This window comes from Colias eurytheme, chromosome 30 (genome assembly GCF_061535395.1).
Source record: "Colias eurytheme isolate Ceu_HAF_F1 chromosome 30, ilColEury1 Martin Lab GWU primary, whole genome shotgun sequence".
NCBI lineage: Eukaryota > Metazoa > Arthropoda > Insecta > Lepidoptera > Pieridae > Colias > Colias eurytheme.
Window position 1 is genome coordinate 2,932,201 of NC_143009.1, and position 23,712 is coordinate 2,955,912.

At 33.7% G+C, this 23,712-nt stretch overlaps 1 protein-coding gene and 1 long non-coding RNA gene across 4 annotated transcripts in view; one reads left to right on the forward strand and one right to left on the reverse strand.

The window, feature by feature from the left end:
• Positions 1-23,712, forward strand: part of LOC149895748 (putative multidrug resistance-associated protein lethal(2)03659) — a 55,877-nt gene that overhangs the window by 1,540 nt on the left and 30,625 nt on the right. The window contains exon 2 of the mRNA XM_090118468.1: positions 22,824-23,042. Within this exon, the coding sequence (XP_089974594.1) occupies positions 22,963-23,042 (80 nt within the window). The 5' untranslated portion in view covers positions 22,824-22,962. The remainder of the gene's footprint in view (positions 1-22,823; positions 23,043-23,712) is intronic.
• On the reverse strand, positions 9,811-10,820 carry LOC149895749 (uncharacterized). 3 transcript variants are annotated; one of them, XR_016458442.1, is made up of 3 exons: positions 10,570-10,820; positions 10,248-10,428; positions 9,811-9,904 (listed from the first exon to the last, which is right to left on the reverse strand). It is a non-coding gene; the product is annotated as an uncharacterized LOC149895749 (long non-coding RNA). The 3 variants fall into 3 exon arrangements; XR_016458440.1 differs by having other exon boundaries at positions 10,560-10,820; XR_016458441.1 differs by having other exon boundaries at positions 10,554-10,820.

Below are 23,712 nucleotides of genomic sequence, written 5' to 3' on the forward strand. Positions count from 1 at the left end.
GCATACGTCTATACATTCGGTTTTAGTACATATTATTTATACCTACCTACTATCTAGGAAGTTAATTACTAAATCGGTAACTCAATTTAATTACCTATATTCTAGACAACTTTTTTGTAATCTGTGGTAAAAGGTAGTTATCGTCTGACTATTTATTCTTGGACTTACCTATGCCGGTTTCCTCACGGTATTTTCCTTAACCTAAAATTGTGAAGTGAATTTAAAATCATTTACATGCTTATTTTGAATACTAGCTCTCCATCCGCGGCTGCGTAGTCAAGGGAAATCTCCCATAATTTTGTAGGATTTTATCAAAATCGATCGCTATTCGCGTAATTTACGAAAAAGTTACGCAATCGCATACCTACAAGAGATGAATGATAACAAAATATAGTAATGTTATTGTGCTTTGGCCATAATAGCGCTAGAAAAAACTTAACTTTTGAAAAATATAGCCAGTCATTCTTGTGTGAAAAAGTAAATAGCGTAATATTATTTGCGATTTTCCTCCCACGATTTCATCGTATGTCGTCTGTCGTCCTGATAAACCATTACATTATTATTATTGTGTCGTAAATACATATACATATGTATATAATTTTAGAATATATCCGATGTGTACATGCCAATTTTCACACCGATCAGTGAGAATTTGCAAGAAATAGCAACAAAAATAACCATAATATTAATATAAATCACTCTATCTAGTATGTACATAGGGACAGAGAAAGCGACTTTGTTTTATACCTACTGATAACCGATATAACTAGATAACAGCGAAATATTAAGAATGAAATTTACGAAAAAATTACGCAATAGCGTAATTTACGAAAAAGTTACGCAATTAACGTACGGGAGATGAATGATAACATAATATAGTAATGTTATTATGCTTTGGCCATAATAGGGGTGGAAAAATCCAGACTGACGTAAGTAGGTTTTTAATTTTTTATTAATAGCTTTTTTCCCGCGGCTGGATGCTCTGTCGAAAATTGTACAAAATTATATAATATATTAGATTGGATAACTACTATATAATTTATTAAACCGCATCAAAATCCGTTTCATGGTTTTAAAGATTTAAGCCTACATAGGGATAGATAGGTGGTCATGTGTATTCTTTGGCACAGTCTTTAGAGTAAATAATGATACTTTTAGCATACCTATATTGCTAAATAGGTTGTTACTTGCTTTTAGTTTGAGAGGCTTCGTTAATTTCATCTCACTTGTGCAATAATATCTTTTGTTTTATATAAGTAGGATGACGTCATAAAGGCACTGTTTACGTGTACAAACAAATTATGTACTATATCATATGGATTCACACAGTCCTAGAGTTAATTGAGCCAAATTAAAAATAATTAGAGATGTCGTATTGAATGATAACGGACCCGCCACATTCAATGGAATCAAATCAATGGGGAAATAATAGTTGTAGCCCGCGACGCTATTTGTCTAAACAAGAAAATAATGAGTTTAGTCATGCTCTTCATGAGCATGAATCTTATACATATCTTATATATAAAAATGAATCGCAAAATGTGTTGGTAAGCGCATAACTCGAGAACGGCTGAACCGATTTCGATAATTCTTTTTTTATTATATTCCTTGAAGTACGAGGATGGTTTTTATGTAGAGAAAACGTAAACATGTACCACGGGCGAAGCCGGGGCGGACCGCTAGTACATATATAAAAATGAATCGCAAAATGTGTTGGTAAGCGCATAACTCGAGAACGGCTGAACCGATTTCGATAATTATTTTTTTATTATATTCCTTGAAGTACGAGGATGGTTTTTATGTAGAGAAAAAGTAAATATGTACCACGGGCGAAGCCGGGGCGGACCGCTAGTATAGCTATAAATTTAATTGTATGTTAATTGTAAAAAAAAAATTGCTTTGTTATTACATTACATTCATTTATTTCTGATTCATAAATGTTCAAAAAAAATGCTACTTTTTTTCTATTATTATTTCTTTATAAATTTGCCTACCTACTGATACTTTCAATTCTATCCAAAGATTCTGCAACTTTTTTATCATGTATATTATTTATCATTTATATTTAGTCTAAAAAAATTTACGGAAGTGTGGCACTAGCATAATATTATCAGCTGTTTTTATCGTATTTTTAGCATTGAACAACTTCTAGCGAAGGTCCATGGGGAACTGTACAAACATGTATTTGACATGGTTTGGGGACTTCTTAAATTAATTATTTACACCTTATTGTGGTTTACCGACTTTTCTAAAGGATGATTCGATATGGGATGGGAACTATAGGCACCTATAGGTGAAGAATGGGGTCGCTAGTTAAGGACAGTTGTGAGTAAAAAAAAATATGATTAAAGCAACAAAATATCAGTGGCGTGCATTCCATAAAGACATAAAGACACTGCCTACCCTACCATTTACCAAACTCTGATCAATATTTAATATGCATAAATGAAATTCACAGCGTCATTAAATTTTATTAATTGCGCAATGTAGTTATGAAATAAAAATATATTTATTAGATCCATCTATCGGTATTTTGGTAGCATTATTATCTAATTTCTATAACACCGGCTCGGCTCAAGTCACTATTCATGCGCTGCACTAGCGCCGCCACAGGACCCAGTACGTCACGGGACGGCAAAGACACAAACTATCCGTGTCTAAGTTTTTATATGTGTGCTCTGCGTGTCTACGCATATTTTATATGTGTGCGTGCCTATAAACACGGCACACTGATGTAATAAAACCACGCACACAAACACACAAGGTAGGCAGTGTCTTTTTACGAAGATATACGAATTAGGTACGAACCGAATTCGGAACTACATCGAAAGTCGAAACTGAAGTTGAATATGCGACCAATTTAAGAAGTGTGATAATGTATACAATTTTGTAGCGGTAAAGACCATCTGCAAATAGTATCATTATTCGTTTGTTTTGTTTTGGAAATAACAAACGTTTACTTTGAGGTTAAATTTGTTTTTTGAGAAAATTAATAATGTTTACTACGACAATTTGCAAGTGAAGTGTTTTGAGAGTAACTAAATAGATTATGTATATCATCAGTGTATTTTGTAAGATAATAAGGCATTCCAAATTTAACGAAAAATTCTTATTTTTGTTTTATGAATAAACTTTTATCAAACAGAGAGTGATAGGAAAAAGGCCGATCTATAAATGGATCTATACCGGAATTTGTAATACACAAAGGTAAAGTTAATCATTAATTACATAATATAGAATACTAGCTGTTAGGATATCATACCTACTTTGACAATTATTTTATAGATAATATGACCTATGTTCGTGATATGTTTTCCATTATTTTGCGGAAATACTATGTATCTCCAATCAAATATCAGTATTGCAATATGAAATATTAGTTTTTATGACTTATTATCATTGCAATATTTCTGCCTACCCTGTCCAAAAACTCTGTGCACGCCCCTGCAAAATATTATATAGCTTCTGCCTATGTCACACAGGAATAATATAGGTTCTGTTGGTGAAAGAATTTTTCAAAGCGGTCTAGTAGTTTCGATACCATTATGGAGAGAATATACGGCCAAAAAAACTCTGCTGGTACAGCCCTAGCCAGTTATAAATAGATATCACAGACATGATACTAGACTAGCTGTGCTCTGCGGTTTTACCCGCATTACTCTTAGCGTGATGATAATATATAGCCTACCTTCATACATGAACTATCTGACAGTGAAATAATTTTTCAAATCGGACCCATGGTTCTTGACTCTTGAGATTAGCGCGTGCAAGCAAACAAACTCTTCAGCTTTATATTTTGGTACCTATCTCATTTAAAATGATTTATTTCAGAACCACAGACTAATTATGTAACAAGGCAATTCAATTATAAAAATTTCCACAAATGGTCAATACAATTACGTGGTAATAATTATCGTCACTTGAATGGTCAATTGTTCTTTAATAACTTGAAATCTAGTACGCTAGATTTTTTTCAATTTGTCTTTAGTTAATTAGTTGATTCCCGCGGTTCTGCGTGTCATTGCCCGCTTTGTCTGAAACCTAATAAATTATATACTACTAGCAATGCCCTGCGGTTTCACCCGCATAGATAGCGATATCGTTACAGTGAAAAGTCTACTATAGGTCGGACAATAGGTTTAGTTTTTAATCACATGAAAATCACCTTTACCCCGTCCCGCACTACGGCCTTTTTTTTTTTTGTTTTAGTGGGGAAATCTTTCATAGATACCCACGGCCTCCGGGGGAGGGGCCGTGGGTTATGTCAGATTCCTACCGACCAAAACCCCACTGTGTTCCGTCAAGACGCATATTGGTAGAATTCCTCCGTGACCCCCGCACTACGGCCTGCTCGAACAGTATACCTACAATTTCTGTAGATTGACACTTTTAAAAATTCGTTATATCTTTTGAATGGAACATCCAATTCTTTTCATTTAAAAAGTATTTTGCTGGTATTGAAACAGTCTATAATAAAACATCATTTAATGGGATAAGGATTAATATATATGTGTATGGATAACATGGTTTGATTACTGTCGGCACTTCTATTTAGTTCGAAAACGTAAAAAAGTTGTTGTAGTAACATAACTACTGAAGATGGACATATGGTATCGCGGACTTTCTTGTAGATATTGATCCATTCTATAATACCGTAGAACATTTTTTTGTTCTATCTTCAATAGATTCCGCAGCGCACGCGATGACAGAAGTTTTATTGAGGATTTTTTTACACCTTGGGTTACATTATTGCATTTTTGGTAAGGATCTCTAATTTTTTTGAAAATGCAATATAGCCTATGTTGCTCAGTAAAGATGCAGCTTTCTAATGGTGAAAAAATTTTTGAAATCGGTTCAGTAGTTTATGCGTGAAAACCATACATACATACATACATACATACATACTTACAAACTTTTCCTCTTTATAATATTAGTATAGAAAACCTTCCTCTTGAATCAATCTATCAATTAAACCTTATCAAAATCCGTTGCGTAGTTTTAAAGATTTTAGCATACAGGGACAGTGAGCGACTTTGTTTTATACTATGTAGTGATTTTCGTGTCACATGTTAGTTACCATAATCCTCCGACACGGCTGGACCGATTGTGATGAAATTTTGTGTTCTATTGCGTAGATCTGATAATCGGCCTATATCTATTTTTATACCCAAAATGATACTGTACATATATACATAGCGACGTATCAACGCGATATACATGTATGAAGAAATCTCTGAATTTCGTAAAAGAAGATGACTATCTTTTTCGACATTTCCCAGTAAAATCAAATATAATCGCCACGATTTCCTAGAATGATAATATACAGGGTGACTGGAAATTCGACGTGATCATTCAAATGGGTTATACTAGAGGTCATTTGCAACAGATTAATTCCTGCTAACCAGGGGTCAAAAATGGATGGTTATTGAGCTATGACCCTTTTCTTTTTGAGGTGATACAAGTTTTGGGCAAGTTTTTTTTTAAGTGATCGCTTATTCTTCGGCTTTCAAAAAAATATCAATTGAATATTAAAAGTGTATTAGTTTTTTTCATAATTAATTATTTTTGGTAAAAAGGCAGAAAATTTTCATATCAAAATCCGTCATAGCATAGCTCAATAACCATCCATTTTTGACCCCTGGTTAACTGGACTTAATTTGTTGCAAATGACCTCTATTATAATTTATAACCTCTTTGAAGGATCACGTCGAATTTCCAGTCACCCTGTATTTACAAACTCCACTTGTTATAAGACGCTTTGGTTTGCCTTGTACGCGGAAATTGAGCATGTTTTGACATCTTCATTCCTAAGGCTTCAACAACGATGGTGAAATGTTTAAAAAACTTTGTATCAAGAACTTTGTATGTTTATTTTCCTGTTTTCGCGTTGGTTGACTTCACCGTTAATTTTAATATTGTACAGAGAAACAATTTGTGTTGAAATGTGGTAAAGAAACATTTTAATAGCTAATTTAATTGAAAAGACGTACTCACAAAAAGGGACACAGTGTAAAAATTTTGAATTAAATGCGTCTTTTTAATGTACATAGGTGAATATGGAGTCTATAGGAGTTAGTTATATACAAGCATGTCGGTTTAATACACATACAAGCATACATATTAACATTAAGCGTGTTAAAATGCTACTTCCTAATAATATTATAAATGAGGGCGTAGGGATGTGACGACCCCATCGCCCACGGTTGGAATATCTATTGTCTACGTGACAATAGATATTCCACCCGTGCAGTCAGTCAACCCGCAGGACACCTTGTGGCGGGGTGTCGGGGAGTAGCGACCCCGCGGGAACCGAGTGCTCCCGGGGGAGGCCCCTGTCTTCATCTCCGGCTCGCCTTCACCGGCCGGTCGGAGTGAAGCCTGACGAGGACAGGACCCCCACCTCTGGCTTGCCTTTACCGGCCGGCCAGAGTGGAGTCGCGAGAGCTTTTAGCTCGAAGGGTGGATGCGAATCATAAGTGGCGAGTGGGCACGTGATGCTGGACCCTCAGGGAGCGCGTGATCGTAGTTAAAAGTCCAGGGACGCCTCTCCACCCTTAGCTGCTCACAATATGTTGCCCCCTTGTCGCACTTTTGCAGCGACTTATTTCGGGGGCCCATACAGTGAGAGGGCGAGTCACCACCTGCCAACATATTTTTACTTTCTTTTAGTAGAAAGGCAGGTGCCATAGTTTCCCATAGTCCCCAGTACCAGTCCATTTAGCATCCCAATCCATAGCCCAATTATTAAATTTCCATACCCTGCAATAGTCCTACATCGGCCGCGGACTGCCTAGGGCTGTATCTCTATAGTGCAGTCATGGGCAGGCTGCGGCTGGTGTCCCACAACACATTAAAATTCTCGAAAGGGCCTCTGCGTGTTGGATCCGTGTCCCCACGTAAGCCTTCCAAAGATCCGAGTACTGTCCTTCTGGTGGTACCCGAGTATTATGGAAATGAGAATTATAAATGCGAAAGTTTGTGAGGATGTGTGTGTAGATACTGTGTGTTTGTTACTCTTTCATGCAAATACTACTGAACCGATTACAATGAAATTTAGCACACATATAGAGGGTAAATTGGATTAACACATAGGGTAGTTTTTATCCCGGAAATCCCACGGGAACGGGAACTATGCGGGTTTTTCTTTGATAACGCGGGTGAAGCCTCGGGCGGAAATCTAGTAGTACATAGTAGGCTTTAAAATTATACTCTTGCTACTATGTAGGTATTTTACTTAATACATTAGTAACACAATAAATCAAACCCAGTATTATTTCTTATCTATTATCAGCCTTTACAACCAATTAAACAGTAAACGACAATAGATCACAAACAATAAAATTAAACAAACCTTTATTTTCACCTGTTTACAAAGATCTGCAAATATATAGACAATTGCCACCTTATTTATTTAGTAACAATGATAACAAATTCTCGGTAACAGACAATAAAAGTAAATAGGTATAACAGTCTGTTTCTGTTTACTCTGTATTTATTTTATTACCAGCTATGCTGGCTGTTTGGAAAAAAACCGTTGTGTAATTTTGTTTTTTTTTCTTCCGGTTCAAATGAAAAGGCGAAGCGTGAAAGGTTTTATTATATCCGTTTTCAGATTATTTTCAGAGTAAATGCCATATACATACATATATGGCGTTTTTTTTACAACCTGCGATTAAAACACTAGACATGGGCATTGGGCAATAAGCGAAATTTCATTTATACCAAAATTTAAACATTAATTACTGAATCTTTTATTGGGAGAAAAGAAGGTAACATGCAGCCTCAAAATAATTATAATGTACTAGCTGAAACTCGCGGCATTACTCGCTTGGTAGCCTAATAAAAAAATTGCCAAATTTCATACCAATACGATCAGTTGTTATTGCGTGAAAAATAAAAAAAAAAAATATTCTTACAAAATAACGCGTTTACAATGTTAATAAGATTTATAAAATACTGCCCTTAGCCTAATTTCTAACAATCTTTCGCGTTGTATAATATTAGTAGGTTTTATAAAATCCTGCCCCTAGCCCAATAGGGCAATAGGGCAAGTTTTGTGCCCCTAATAAAATGATATTGACCTAATTCATACAACGTATATACATATATTGGTTCAATGAAACAGTTATCGGGATGGTTATTGCTTCTGATAAGGGGGGTAACCGGCACCTTTAGAATAACAGTCTTATTATGGGTACGTTTTGTTGCGTTCACAAAATAATCTTACTTTTTTGGCACCGGGACCTTCTAAAACATATGAAAACCAATTGCAACAAGACTGTTTCGAGCGGTTTCGAGACGTCAATCGAAAAATTGGAACCGGCACGCTCTCTTTGACATTTAGCATTCTTGTTATAATGTCAATAATGACAGTTTTAAGCAATTTTAGTGAAGTTGTAAATATGGAACTTTTATAACATTATTTTGAATATTATTAAAAGAATACACATCAAATTTAAGTGAAACGTATGTAGTTGGAAATCTATTTAATAAATGAAGCTTTTAAAGAAGATAATACATTTATTATATTAAAAATGCAAAATTAACATAACTACATCGGGTTGTTCCAAGAAAAGGCTTCAAACCTTTTGATTTAAGAAGAATCGTGTAAATAATTTATTATTGCGAAGTGCGCAATCATCACGAGTCTCTATGAGATATGGGGGCATCATATGAACACTCTTAAAATACAATTATAACCTACAGATTTTTCTGTGTAAGATAAAAGTAATGTAAGTACCATACCCAATGCAAATCTTAAGAGTACCTATATTTAAAAATACGTTTGTTTATGTACACATTCTCCACTTGTTATTTCTCTATATAATAAAATGCAACCCTACTTATTCTCTAAACATCAATGTTATCTAATACCTACTTAATGTAAATCTATAAAAGATTGTTTATTATTTCTTCTTGATTTATTGAATCATTATTTTATCATGTTATATTATTTATATAATAAAACACTTAAAAGTAAATCAACACTCAAATGCACTACCCATATTATACTTATGTAATCTGTTGTTAAGGATCTCATTTAATTTTGAGAAGTAATACCATTATTTATTTCCAGATTCTACAATCAATTCCGAGCACTAGGGATAAGATTACCCAGAGTAACCACATGGAAGCATTGATAGTATTCAAGAAGCTATAAAGTGCCAGCGCAACATGAATATATTTTTTTCAATAGGAAGCAATATCATGCTTTAAATGTACCTATTAGTGCAATTAAAAACATATTTTATAAATCCAAAATCTTTATTTAGTCCTTTTTATTTATTCATTGACAAAACATTTGCTCCTTTACTTCTCTTGATAACATTTATATATAAAAAAATGTAATAAAACATGGAATTATTTGAAAATAGATTCAATTCTATTTTGATTAAATATTAATTAAAAACAATTAGGTATATTACTCAAATCCAAATTTGTAAGTAAATAGCATAATAAAAAGACCCTTGATTCAAAAAATAAAGTCTTATTTATAATACCAGCCTTTAAAACTTAAAATGCAATAAACAAAAACTTTATATTAACATCACAATGAATAATTCCTGCACTAATAGTTTAATGGTATTTATATTTTTATTTTAAATTTAAATCAATTATTGTATTTGCATAATAAAGAGTAGATAAATAATTTAAAAACTTGCAGTACTTATGTATACTTTTAATTTCATTTTTATTAAACTTAAAATGAAAACAATGTAGGTACTATATTAAGGTACAATTAAATTTTTACATTTTCAGATGTATGATACAAATATGAATATTTTAAGTGTAGAGTGTAGACATGGTGGCGCCTCCCCCAACTTGAAGTTCTCACTACCACATGATCATCTCCCAAGCCGGTACTTCCTTGTTCAATGTTTGGGCAAGCCGGCAATCAACACAACTGTGAAAGATAAATTGGATTTAAACTGATTCTTTGTTGCTTTAAAATTTAATAAGTACATTTAATATGTTTACTTTTATTATTAAAGGGCTTGTCATGGTGTATGTAATTTTAGATGTTTTTTTAAACAATGTCCGTATAGTTTGTTAAATAATAAATACTTTATTTGTTAATCATTTTTCAAGTATTTTAACATTTTAGTTGTTTATCTTGCAAATCTTAATATTGTTTTAAAAAAAAAAAGTTAAATGTGTAGGTGTGTAATTCCTTACAAAACTGTTAATATAAGTATCTTCTAACCAAACATAGATAGGTTTGCTTATAAATTAATATAAATACTTACTTTTGACCAGCTGCTCTAGTTTTTGTGAACTCCCAAATCATTTGCACTTAAACTTTCAGCAGAGAATTCTATCAACTTCGTCTCATCATAACTTTTACCTCGTTAGAAGTTATTCATGAACCTATCTTTGTCTTTGTAACTTCGGGGTCAGGGAGCTTCGCGCACTCTGCACAATGTTCTGCTGTAAGTTAAATAAAAATTACTTCAATTAAGTAACAATAATCAAAAAAGACGAAATCATGCAAAAACCAAAACTTTATTCGTAAAAATATATCTCTGTAGTCTGTTATCATAAATCGTCCTTACTCGTACTTTATCTTACTATTTCAATATTGCTTTTTCGCACTTTCTCATTTATCCAGAGATGAGATTCACATATTTAAGTTTAAGTTTATCTGAAATTTTAGATAATATTATGAATTATGAGGACAGTGACATGACAATTTGATTTTTGACGTTTAATGTTCGATACAAATCATTACGACTTGGCCTAAAAGCCTCGTAGCCAAGCCATTAATCTTAAAAAAATAGACAAAACTTCGGAATTCATTCGCTCTTTGGACCAACTTTGGACATTGTAGGCAATCGTATAGTAATCATGTTGAAAAGGCTCCCGGTACCAAAATAAAGTAAGATTATTTTGTGAACTCAACAAAACAAGGTTGTTAATATAAAAATGGCGGTGATTGAAAATTAAACGTCAAAAATCCAAATGTCATAATCACTGTCCTCGTATTATTATCTGAAATTTGGATAAATCAAATTGAAAAATTGCGAAAGATAAGTAATATGCATTAAAGAATGCATGAAAGAGGCATGAAAGAGCAATTGAAATAGCAAGGTAAGATAATATACGAGTAATAAAATATATATCTAAAACATTGGACGATTTATGACAACACAGATATATTTTTACGAATAAAGTATTGGTTTTTGCATGATTTCGTCTGTTTTGATTATTGTTAATTGAAGTAATTTTTATTTAACTTGCAGCAGAACATTGTGCAGAGTGCGCGAAGCTCCCTGACCCTGAAGTTACAAAGACAAAGGTACATAAATAACTCCCAACGAGTTAAAAGTTATGCTGAGACGAAGTTGATAGAATTCTCTGAAAGTATAAGTGTAAATGATTTGGGAGTTCACAAAAACTAGAGCAGCTGGTCAAAAGTAAATATTTATATTAATTTATAAGCAAACCTATCTATGTTTGGTTAGAAGCTACTTATATTAAAAGTTTTCTAAGGCATTGTACCTACACATTTAAGTTTTTTTTAATACAATATTAAGAATTGCAAGATAAACAACTAAAACGTTGAAATACTTGAAAAATTATTAACAAATAAGGTATTTAACAAACCATACCGACATTGTTTAAAAAACTTCTTTTTAGACGTTTACATACACCATGACAAGCCCTTTAATAATAAAAGTAAACATATTAAATGTACTTATTAAATTTTAAAGCAACAAAGAATCAGTTTAAGTCCAATTTATCTTTCACAGTTGTGTTGATTGCCGGCTTGCCCAAACATTGAACAAGGAAGTACCGGCTTGGGAGATGATTATGTGGTGGTAGTGAGAACTTCAAGTTGGGGGAGGCGCCACCATGTCTACACTTAAATATTTGTATTTGTATCATACATCTGAAAATGTAAAAATTTAATTGTACCTTAATATAGTACCTACATTGTTTTCATTTTAAGTTTAATAAAAATGAAATTAAAAGTATACATAAGTACTGCAAGTTTTTAAATTATTTATCTACTCTTTATTATGCAAATACAATAATTGATTTAAATTTAAAATAAAAATATAAATATCATTAATCTATTTGTGTAGGTATTATTCATTGTGATGTTAATATAAAGTTTTTGTTTATTGCATTTTAAGTTTTAAAGGCTGGTACTATAAATAAAACTTAATTTTTTTTAATCAAGGGTGTTTTTAATATGCTATTTACTTACAAATTTGGATTTGAGTTATATATATCTACCTAATTGTTTTTAATAAATATTTAAGCTAAATAGAATTGAATCTAATAATTTCGAATACTTCCATGTTTTATCACTTTTTTTTATATAAATGATATCAAGAGAAGTAAAGGAGCAAATGATTTGTCAATAAATAAATAAAAAGGACTTAATAAAGATTTTGGATTTATTAATGTTTTTTATTGCACTTAAACATTTAAAGTATGATATTGCTTCCTATTGAAAAAAATATATTCATATGTTGCGCTGGCACTTTATAGCTTCTTGAATACTATCAATGCTTTCATGTGGTTACTCTGGGTAATCTTATTCCTAGTGCTCGGAATTGATTGTAGAATCTGGAAATAAATAATGGTATTATTTCTCAAAATTAAATGAGATCCTTAACAACAGATTACATAAGTATAATATGGGTAGTGTATTTGAGTGTAGATTTACTTTTATAGTCTTATATTCTATATAGGTAAATAATAACATGATATAATATATTGAATCATGAAGAAATAATAAACAATCTTTTATAGATTTACATTAAGTATTAGATAAAATTTATGTTTAGGGAATAAGTAGAGTTGCATTTTATTATACAGAGAAATAACAAGTGGAGAATGTGTACTTATACAGACGTATTTTTAAATAGATTTGAATTGGGTATGGTACTTACATTATATGGTACTTACACAGATAAATCCGTAGGTTATATTGTATTTTCAAATTGTTCATATGATGCCCCCATATCTCATAGGGACTCGTGATGATTACGCACTTGTTTACTATTTAGGTACACGATTCTGCTTAAATCAAAAGGTTTGAAGCCTTTTCTTCTTCTTCTTCTTCTCTTAATTAATGGCTCCACCCAATAAAAACCTTTTCTTCGAACAAGCCGATGTAAAGTTCTATTATTATCTGATAACTGTCAAATTGTCAAATAGATCGCAGTTCGCACCGGTCCCAATAATTGAGTGAACTATTACGAGTGACGTCATCAAAATTGCTAGAAAAACAAAATCAGTTTAACGCTGCAACAAGCTTGCGTTAAGGGTGTCACGGTACGAAAAGACATAGTAATGTTACAATAAGCTTGCTATAAGAGATGCCGGTTACCCCCAAGTTATCTATTACTCGACGCAAGTGTAATATTAATATTGTTTTAGCGTTCCTTTAGTAAAATCTTATTTGTGAAATTTTCAATTAATATGTTGTTTGATGTTTCAATTTTATTTATAGAGATTATTGATATATACGCACATACCAAATATACATAATATATTGAAATATAATTTTAGTTAGGTAAGTGTAGTAGTAAAGTAGTTTTGTTATTAAGTTAGTTCGTTATGGATATGTACATAAGAATTTTCATATAAATAGCAGATTTATATTAAGAGTCCCACATCGTATACCTACCTGAAAATATTACATACATTCTAGTCAAGTATATAATCATTTTATCGTCAAAACATTGTGACAAAAGGCAAAACAGAATGTATTAACTGTGCAGTGCTCATTAATGATACGGAACCTTCATAAATTAGTTCAACTCGCACTTGACCATTTATTGCACAAAGATCAATGATAATTGTTGCCATGCACAATTTTTTTCTCTCTATGATACTGGTATTACCAGATATCTTGATTTATGAATTATGGAAATAACCTGTCTAGTGTATTTTTTATATATTTAATTTTGATTAGAAGGTAAAAGTTGTTTGTAAAATTGTAAGTAGGTACGTGTTTAACATTGACGATTTTTGTAGTATGTAATAGAATTTTATTTTTTGCTGTATGTAACTACCTATTGTATATAATTTTATGCGCTTATTATAAGGATATAATAAGAGTAGGTGTAATAATAAATAGTTTAAGTACAATTTGAAAGTTTACGGAAAAAAGTAAAGTGAATAATGAATAGTTATACTTGTATATCACACTAGCTATTCCTCACGGTTTTACCCGCATTGCTCTGCTCCTGTTGGTCTTAGCGTGATGGTATATAGCCTATAGCCTTCCTCGATAAAAGGGCTATCTAACACCGAAAGAATTTTTCAAATTGGACAGTAGTTCCTGGGATTAGCGCGATCAAACAAACAAATAAACTCTTCAGCTCTATAATATTAAGTATAGATAATATCTAGGGTTGCCAACTATACTGTTTTAAACAGTATTCTACTGCTTTTCACTAAATTATACTTTTTACTGTTTAAAAAAAAAAGTATACAAAATACTGTTTTCAGCATCAAAGTGCAGACACATTATTATGTGTTACATTTAGGTGCTCACAATTTTTTTTATTTAGTCAGAGGGCGCACACTACAATAAATACTGTTTGTTTTGCTAAAATACTGTTTAATAATCTTCATAGACCTGAATATACTTTATTTCTTGTAAAAAAAGTTGGCAACCCTAATAATATCTCCCACATGGATATAAGTAATCCAATTTGTTACGCTTTCTTTTAATCAAAACGTGCGTCATATTGTATAGGGGTGTCTTCCTAATTTATCTTTTGTCGAAAAGCAATTATGTTTTGAATAAATGTAAATGAATTATTAGAAATACTAGTTTTGTAGTTTACAAAATGTCTGCTATGGAAAATTTCTGATTGATACAGTGCACCTAGTGATAGGCATTTAGCAGAAACATTCGAGAATGTATTACACCCGACCTTGCGTTGACTTCCCTTCTCTTGAGACAAGAGTTGGGTAAGTTTTTTTTTTCGAATTTGACCTGTGTGTACTTCCGTAAGTTATAAATCATACAGCGATTTAAAATTGAAAAAAAGAGCTTGTTTGCCGAGCACACGTGTCAGAAGTGAAACTTCTTTGGCTAGATTTAAAGCTATATCGAAAGAATTTTTCAAATCGGACCAATAGTTCCTGAGATTAGCGCGTTCAAACAAACAAACTCTTCAGTTTTATAATATGTAGTATAGGGGCCTTAGACAAAGTAACAATTAAAAAACGATAACGAAGTTAGAAAAGGCAAAAATGTATGGGATTGACATACGCCGCGTTAGATCACGTGGTCTATCTAATGTCAATCCCATACATTTTTCCTTTTCTAACTTCGTTATCGTTTTTTAATTGTTACTTTGTCTACGGGCCTAGATCTCTTTTATAATAGTAATCGTATAGATAAGTAGTTTAGGCACCCGCTCATCACTTCTTATTTTAGGTTTATTCACAGTATTACAATATAGGAAACTAGTGGTCCGCCCCGGCTTCGCCCGTGGTACATATTTCGCAATAAAAGGTAGCCTATGTCCTTTCTCGGGTATCAAAATATCTCCATACCAAATTTCATGCAAATTGGTTCAGCAGTTTAGGCGTGATTGAGTTACAGACAGACAGACAGAGTTACTTTCGCATTTATAATATTAGTAAGGACTAAGGATATGGTAATACCGTAGTATATTATTATTAGTCTGTGGTAATACTGTGGGTTTATTTGAACGAGAAATGAGGAAACATTTAAAACAAACTTTGTTGCAGGTTGTATGTCTAACTATACCTACTTATGTTTAGTTTTGCGCAAGTAATAAGGAAAATGAAGACTTTGTTAAGAGAAAAAAAATCCCATAAAATTTGGTTTCAGACTCGACTAAAGTAGTCTTTATCACCTGTTTTCTAATTGATTGATGTTTTGTTTGTTATATTTTTACACCCAAACAGCTGAATCAATATTGATGATTTTTACGGGTTGTGATTGACCTTCGAATTATCATGGCGCAATAAGTTGCAACCAAAAGTTTTTAATAATAATTAGATTAGTGCATAGTTTGATAAAAAAAAATGTTGTGTGGTTTTATGAAACCACGGTAAAAGTGAAACTTTCCGAACACTGCTTTATACCTACTCGGCAGCCGACCGTCACGCGACATGCGCTACACAGACCAAAAAGTTTGAGACGATGTAATAAAATGTTCACTTTAAAAAACTAAAAAATAAACTTTATTGTATTGTCACCGATCCTTGATAAGTGTACAAAGTTTTAATGAAATCTGTCCGCTTTAGTCAAAATCGAGTCTTAAGGAATGGCGAATTAGAATTCGCACAAGCGAAGACATGATCAAAAAACTAGTACATATTTTCAATATATTACCACTTAACCTAAATCTAAATAACACAACACAATATTGCACCTTATTGCCGAAGGAATAAGGTTTCATCTCGCAAGTGCGTAACATTTAATGATCGAGTGATTGACCTGAAGGTTATTGCTTGCCCTTATGTATGTAAAATCGATATCTATATTTGGATGAGATATTTTTGGTGAAAACAGACGGGGAGTTCTTTCGATTCGGTTTTCAACCAATTACCTACTAAGGCTGCCTGTCCACCGGAGCGGAGCGAGGCAGCGGAGCGGAGAAACGGAGAAATATTAACCAATAGGACTGCACAAAACCTGAGGTGCGGAGATTTTGTGCAGTCCTATTGGTTAATATTTCTCCGTTTCTCCGCTCCGCTGCCTCGCTCCGCTCCGGTGGACAGGCAGCCTAAGTGGCGAAATTATTAGAAACACTAGCTGTGCCGCGCGGTTTAACCCGCATTGCTTCGCTCCTGTTGATCTTAGCGAGATGATATTATATAGCCTATAGCGGCTATAGCCTACTTCGATAAATGGGCTATCTAACACCGAAAGAACTTTTCAAATCGGACCAGTAGTTACCGAGATTAGCGCGTTCAAACAAACAAATAAACTCTTCAGCTATATAATATCCAGGATTTCCTTGAAATTTTTTTTTAATTGTAATTTTACGGTGATCTTAATATTTGCGTTTTAATTGATTTCCTTCTAATGCTCTGTTCTAATCATCCAAAAATTGTAATGCATGTCTGCCGACCTTGTCTTTTGTCGCTTAAACTACTGTATCGAATTTGAAAAAAATTTGATGCTGTACGCAAGCGGCGCTATTGTGATTTCTTTTGCTACTAAAGCCTTTTGTGTTCATTCGTGTGTATTATTTAATTTTTAAGTACGTCAAGAATTGTACAAATACATAGTACAAATTTGTTTAGTTAGTAGATTAGTTAGAACCATCACTACATAGTATAAAATACATGTATATAGGGACAGAGAAAGCAACCTTGTTTTATACTATGTAAGTAGTGATTTTAATTTTTAAAGTTTAATTTAAAAGTGAAAAAAATTTATTCATCATCATCATCACATTTTGATTAACAATCCAAAGCAATGATTTAAATTAAATGCATACAGACATATCTACGTGTGTAATTTATATTCCATCAAGATTCAAGGTATAATGAGAATAAAATTATTATGTGAAACTAAGTGTCGCCGCACACGAGCCACTCGCGACAGCCACAAGCGCTGAGGCTGCCACGAGAAGTTAGAAGCGTGTAGCAGCCACCGGCGTCAACCGTGTGCGGCGAGTACATATAAAATGTATGAAAAGGACAGAAAATATGCCGGTGGCGGCGTTTTGTGGCCGGTGGCCGGTGGCTCGTGTGCGGGAGCGCGGTCCGATCTCATAAGGCTACTCACCTACCTGCCGAAGGGGCAATATTGGAACAATCTCGGTTGCATGGCGGTCGGAGCAATTTCAGCTGTGCTCTAAATTGCCCCTGCTTGCCTATACACATCACAATTAAGGAGTGCAATTCCGCGGACTAAAATCCCTCGTCTGCGCAGGCCAGAAAGGTCATAGATTAAAATATTTTACAGGTATTTCGATCAATACAGATTACAGAGGTCAGAGAGCGTTGTTGTTATAATATTATTTACTGTCATATGATCTCTAAATGCATAATGTAATAGGTAATAGTGTAAAAACAACTAGAAAATACTATGAGATATAATATATTTTTTATATGGCTTCCTTCACATGTAGAATATGTTATCGCAGCGTTTGTGTTTTTTAAGGTTTTTTTAGTGTTTCTATGATTCATAGTTTTTGACAATTTTCCTATCGATAGTGTATGTAAATTCGTAAATATATCGTTACATTTGCATTTAATTAGGTTATTATGAAGTAAGTATTTAAATTTTAAATAAAACATTAATTAATTGTGCGATTAGGTTCCAATCAGTTTTGTTTTTAAGTTAAATTTTTCACATTTTCCATTTTAATAATAATACGTTTAGAAATTTGATTTTACTGAATTAGCGTTTTCTATGTAAAATTTTAAATCACAAAATTTTATATCTACTCGTTACTCCTTTTTCTAAATAATAAAGTAAGTTCAATAAACTGAAATAAAAAAATAATCGCTTTTAAATTTCTAAAAATATATTAGGTATCAATAGCCAACAAAATAATTTTACAATGAAACGATTACCTATTATGTTTTTAAGGTAAATAACATTTAATTTGTTTATAAGTAGGTAAGTATTTATCGTTTTTACAATAATTACTGTTTAAAATACTGTTTCCTCAAACAATTCTTATCAAATAAGTTCAATATAGTGTTAATTGATTTTAAGGTTTATATTGTACGTAATATACGTACGTCCTCGATAAGACAAAAAACTGTCGTACACTTGAATTATTCAAGGGTAAAAGCTCACTAGGGCTGCAGGGTGATATTATCTCGTTAAGGTCTAGTGGGTAAAGTCACATCAGCGCAAGATGTCTACTTAGAGCGGCAGCGGAGGAGTGTCTTTAGGGCACCAACGGTGGCGTTCACAGGCCGAGTTAGCAGGCTTATTGCGCACCCATCAACACGCACTGGACCAGCGCGATGGGTTATTATTTGTCCAAACCTCTTCCCTCATAAAATACATATTAGAATACAAAATTATGAAAAGTAAACCTAAAAAAACGCCCCAAGTCCCTGGCGGTACTCGTGGGCGTACTGTTGATGACAGTAGGCAGGCACGCCCCGGTCCAAGGGGTGGTAAGAATCTCCAGGTGGGTAATCTAAACTGTCCGACGACCCAGGCTAGCAAAAAGGATATACAGAAACTTAATATTTTAACTTATAACGTTAGAACTTTAAGAACAGAAGAAAGACTTGTTGAGTTAGAAAACGCATTAGAAACCATCAATTACGATATCGTAGGTCTAGCAGAAGTGAGAAGAGAAGGTGAACAAATTATTGAAAGAAAAACGAACACTTTTTATTATAATGGAGAACAAAATGGCCAATATGGCGTTGGATTTTTAGTTTCAAATAGGTGGAAGAATAACATAATAGAATTTATAGGCTTCTCTAATAGAATTGCATTACTTAAATTTCGGATTAATGACAACAAAATACTTACAATCATACAAGTATATGCACCCACATCTACACATTCTAATGATGAAGTTGAAGATTTTTACGACCTACTTAATAAAGCTTGCGATGAACACAGAGGGACCTGGACTATGGTATTAGGCGACTTTAATGCAAAATTAGGCATTCGAAATTCAACGGATGATCGTAACATCTTAGGACCACATGGGTTGGGCATTCGAAATGAACGCGGAGATCGTCTACTACAATTTGCTTTTGGCCAACAATTAAGTATAACGAATAACTTCTTCTTTAAAAAAATAAATCGTCGATGGACATGGCTTTCCCCTAACGGATTCACACGAAATGAAATAGATTTTTGTCTTTCTTCTAACAAATACATAATAAAGAACACAGAAGCTCTAAATAACTTAAAATTCAGTTCTGATCATCGAGCATTACGTACAACTGCTAGTTTCAATATGAAAATCCTGAGGTATAATAGAATTAAACACGCAATCAAGAAAATAGATAAGAATAGCTTAATAGCAAATACAGAACAGTTTAACTTAGAACTAGATAATTATTTCAACTTATTAGAAACAAACGATACAGAGGATCCAGAAATTACTTACAATAATATCATAAACAGTATCAAGAGAGCAAGTAAAAAAATAAAAACCGTAAAGAACAAAAATAAAAAATTGACAAAAACTACCTTAGATTTAATAGACAAAAGACAAACGATGACACTTTATACTACTGAATATAAAGAAATAGATAAAAAAGTAAAGAAACACATAAGAAAAGATATACGTACATATAACACAAATTTTATCCAAAAGGCACTCGTAAAAAACACATCTCTTAAACAGGCTATACGTAATACACAACCAAGCAAACCATTAATTTTATCATTAAAAGACTCAAATGGAACCAAACAAAGCGCGCGGGATAAAATTATACAAATTAGTACTGAATTTTATAAGAAATTGTATTCTGATGACTCATGTTATTGTATAACCGATAAAAACTATGTACGTTCGGAAGTAGTAAATCCAATCACAATTGAAGAAGTCCATTTAGCCATAAAGAGTATGAAATACAACAAAAGTCCAGGTGAAGATGGGATCACAACCGAATTCCTTAAAATTGGCGAACCAGCTCTTATTCCCTATATAACTCAACTATTCAATAACATATTACGAACGGGTATATTTCCCAAAAGTTTCTGCCATTCTAATATAATCCTCCTCCACAAAAAGGGAAATAGATCAGACATAGAAAATTATCGTCCTATCAGCCTCATATCGCACCTATACAAAGCCTTTATAAAAATCATTGGAAATCGCATCACAAGAGATCTGGATAAACAACAGCCCCCAGAACAAGCAGGATTTCGCGGTGGACTCTCCACTACAGACCATCTTCATTCGATTAACCAAATTTTAGAAAAAAGCCATGAATTCAACCTCCCCCTTTACCTGGCCTTCGTTGATTATTCAAAAGCATTTGATAGCCTGAAACACAATGCCATATTCACAGCCCTCAAACAACAAAATATAGAACCGACGTACATCCACCTTATACAAAATATCTATAGTACCAGTACAGCTTCTGTAAAAATTAATAGCAATGGCCCATCCTTCCGAATAACAAAAGGAGTCAAACAAGGTGACCCATTGTCTCCAAAACTCTTCAATGCTACCTTGGAAGAAGTATTTAGAAGCTTGGCAGCTCGATGGCAGAACAAAGGTTTTAAAATCGGTGAGCATCGATTAACAAATCTTCGCTTTGCTGATGATATTGTTCTCTTTTCCTCCACAGCCTCTGAGCTACAAACGATGCTCGAAGACCTGAGCGATGCAAGCCTCAGGGTCGGACTTCAGATGAACATGACCAAAACAAAGCTTATGACTAACAGCACCAAAACCACCATCGTTGTCGAGGGTGGGTCGGTTGCATATGTCGATGAGTATACTTACCTCGGCCAAATAGTTTCTTTTCAAGCCAGGCAGGATCAAGAAGTTGCCAAACGCATTGAAAACGCTTGGAGAAGCTTTTGGTCGATGAAAGAGCTGATGAAAGGAGACTTGCCTCTTTCACTAAAGCGAAGGCTCATGGACATGTGCATCTTGCCCATCCTCACCTACGGTGCACAGACCTGGTCATTGACTGATCGCCAAAAGTCCGCACTTGGGGTTTGCCAAAGATCAATGGAGCGCAGCATTTTGGGCGTAAAGCTTTCTGATCGCATTCAAAATAGAACGCTGCGCTCAAAAACACAGATTGTCGACGTAGCCCATAAAGCTGCCGAGCTCAAATGGAACTGGGCTGGACATGTTTGCCGGATGTCCGAAGAGTTGTGGGCAAAAATCACCACTATGTGGATCCCCGACAATGGAAAAAGGCTGCGTGGAAGGCCCAAAATCAGATGGCGCGACGAACTGGACTCTCATTGTAAGGAATGGGCTAAAATTGCTCACAATAGGAAGACATGGACGAAGGGAAGAGAGGCCTTTGCCCAACAGTGGGACAGCCATGGCTGAATAATAAAAATTGTACGTAATATCGTATTTAATAAAATTAAAGCCTCGGATAAAAATTACTTTTTTCAATTCGTTTCATCAGTGTTATAAGCGGTCCGCCCCGGCTTCGCCCGTGGTACATATTTCGCAATAAAAGGTAGCCTATGTTCTTTCTCAGGGTCTAAAGATTATCTGTGCCAAATTTCATCAAAATAGGTCCAGTAGTTTATGCGTGAAAACCATACATACATACATACATACATACAAACCTTTCCTCTTTATAATATTAGTATAGATAACATATTCGCAAAATAAAATAAAAAAATATATACTACTAATCATAATCATCATCACCATCATCCCATTATGTTCTTACTGCTAGTTATCAATATGTGCAGATAAATTAGGAATCAAATGATTTCCTGCATCTTACTAAACAGAACCTAATATTGAATCATCCACTACCTTATCTTATATCTGTATCAATCTATCTTATATATAAAATTCTCGTGTCACAATGTTAGTCTGCATACTCCTCCGAAACGGGTGGACCGATTCTCATGAAATTTTCTGTGCATATCGGGTAAGTCTGAGAATCGGCCAACATCTATTTTTCATATGTACCACGGCCGGAGCCGGGGCGGACCGCTAGTCTCTATATAATATTAAATTCTCGTGTCACAATGTTAGTTACCACACTCCTAAGAAACGGCTAGACCGATTCTCATTAAATTTTGTGTGCCTATTGGGTAGATCTTAGAAGCTCAAGTGATAAGAGAAAGGCAGAACGTTTGCTGATAGCTGATATTTTAATGCTTAAAATTTTCTTGAAAATTAAGTACTTTCTTTGAATAGAATATTAAAAATAATAATTTGTTTCAGAATGGCGCAAAAGTGAAGATGAGAGTTTGAAGATTTTCGGTGCGAAAGTGTCGTGGTGCATTTACATGTGATATAAAGTGCAATTATTTATTTATTATAGTGTTATTGTTATAGTGTATAGTGCAAAAGTAAGTGCGCGATGGATCCCGGATACTTCAATATCGATAGAGAACAGAATCCGCGGGAAAGGGCTAATTTTTTCTCGAAAATATGCTTTTGGTAAGTAATATGTATTTGAATGATTTTTTTTCTTTAGATGTGTGAAGTCCCATGGCCCCTAGGGGTGTGGGGGGTCCCCTATGGGGCAGATGCATTATACATCTGTTTCACTGATCGATTTTCTTTAGGTACAAATAGGTGATCAGCCTTCTGTGTAATGCCAGACCAAGGCATTTTTTTTCTTCGTCTTCACCAGGAATCGATTATCGAACCCAGGAGGCGGTGTTTAGAAGTATAATGTGTAGTTTTTAGCTAGTTTACAGAAAATTTCAGCTTCATTATTAATAAAGAATAATAAGGGTTTTGTATTATAGAAAATTGAGGTTGCAAAGAAAAAAACCAAACGAATAAATAAATAAGTGAAAAACTAGTGTGAGTTTGATCGAGTACGAAACGACTATCGCGTCTGCGTCACAGCCGAATTAGTATGGGAAATCGAACAGTGCCCCTAGCGGACGTATGGGGAAGCTTTGATTCCCCATACAAATTTCGCTGTGACGCAGGTCGCTGACGCAATCCGCAATAGTAACGTTTCGTACTCGATCAAACTCACACTAGCCCCTCTGAACTTGAATAAGTTTATGATTGCATCATTAACGTAAATTATATTTCATGTAAGAAATATACTGAATAAAAAATAATAAATCTGCTTTTTGACAACTACGGCATT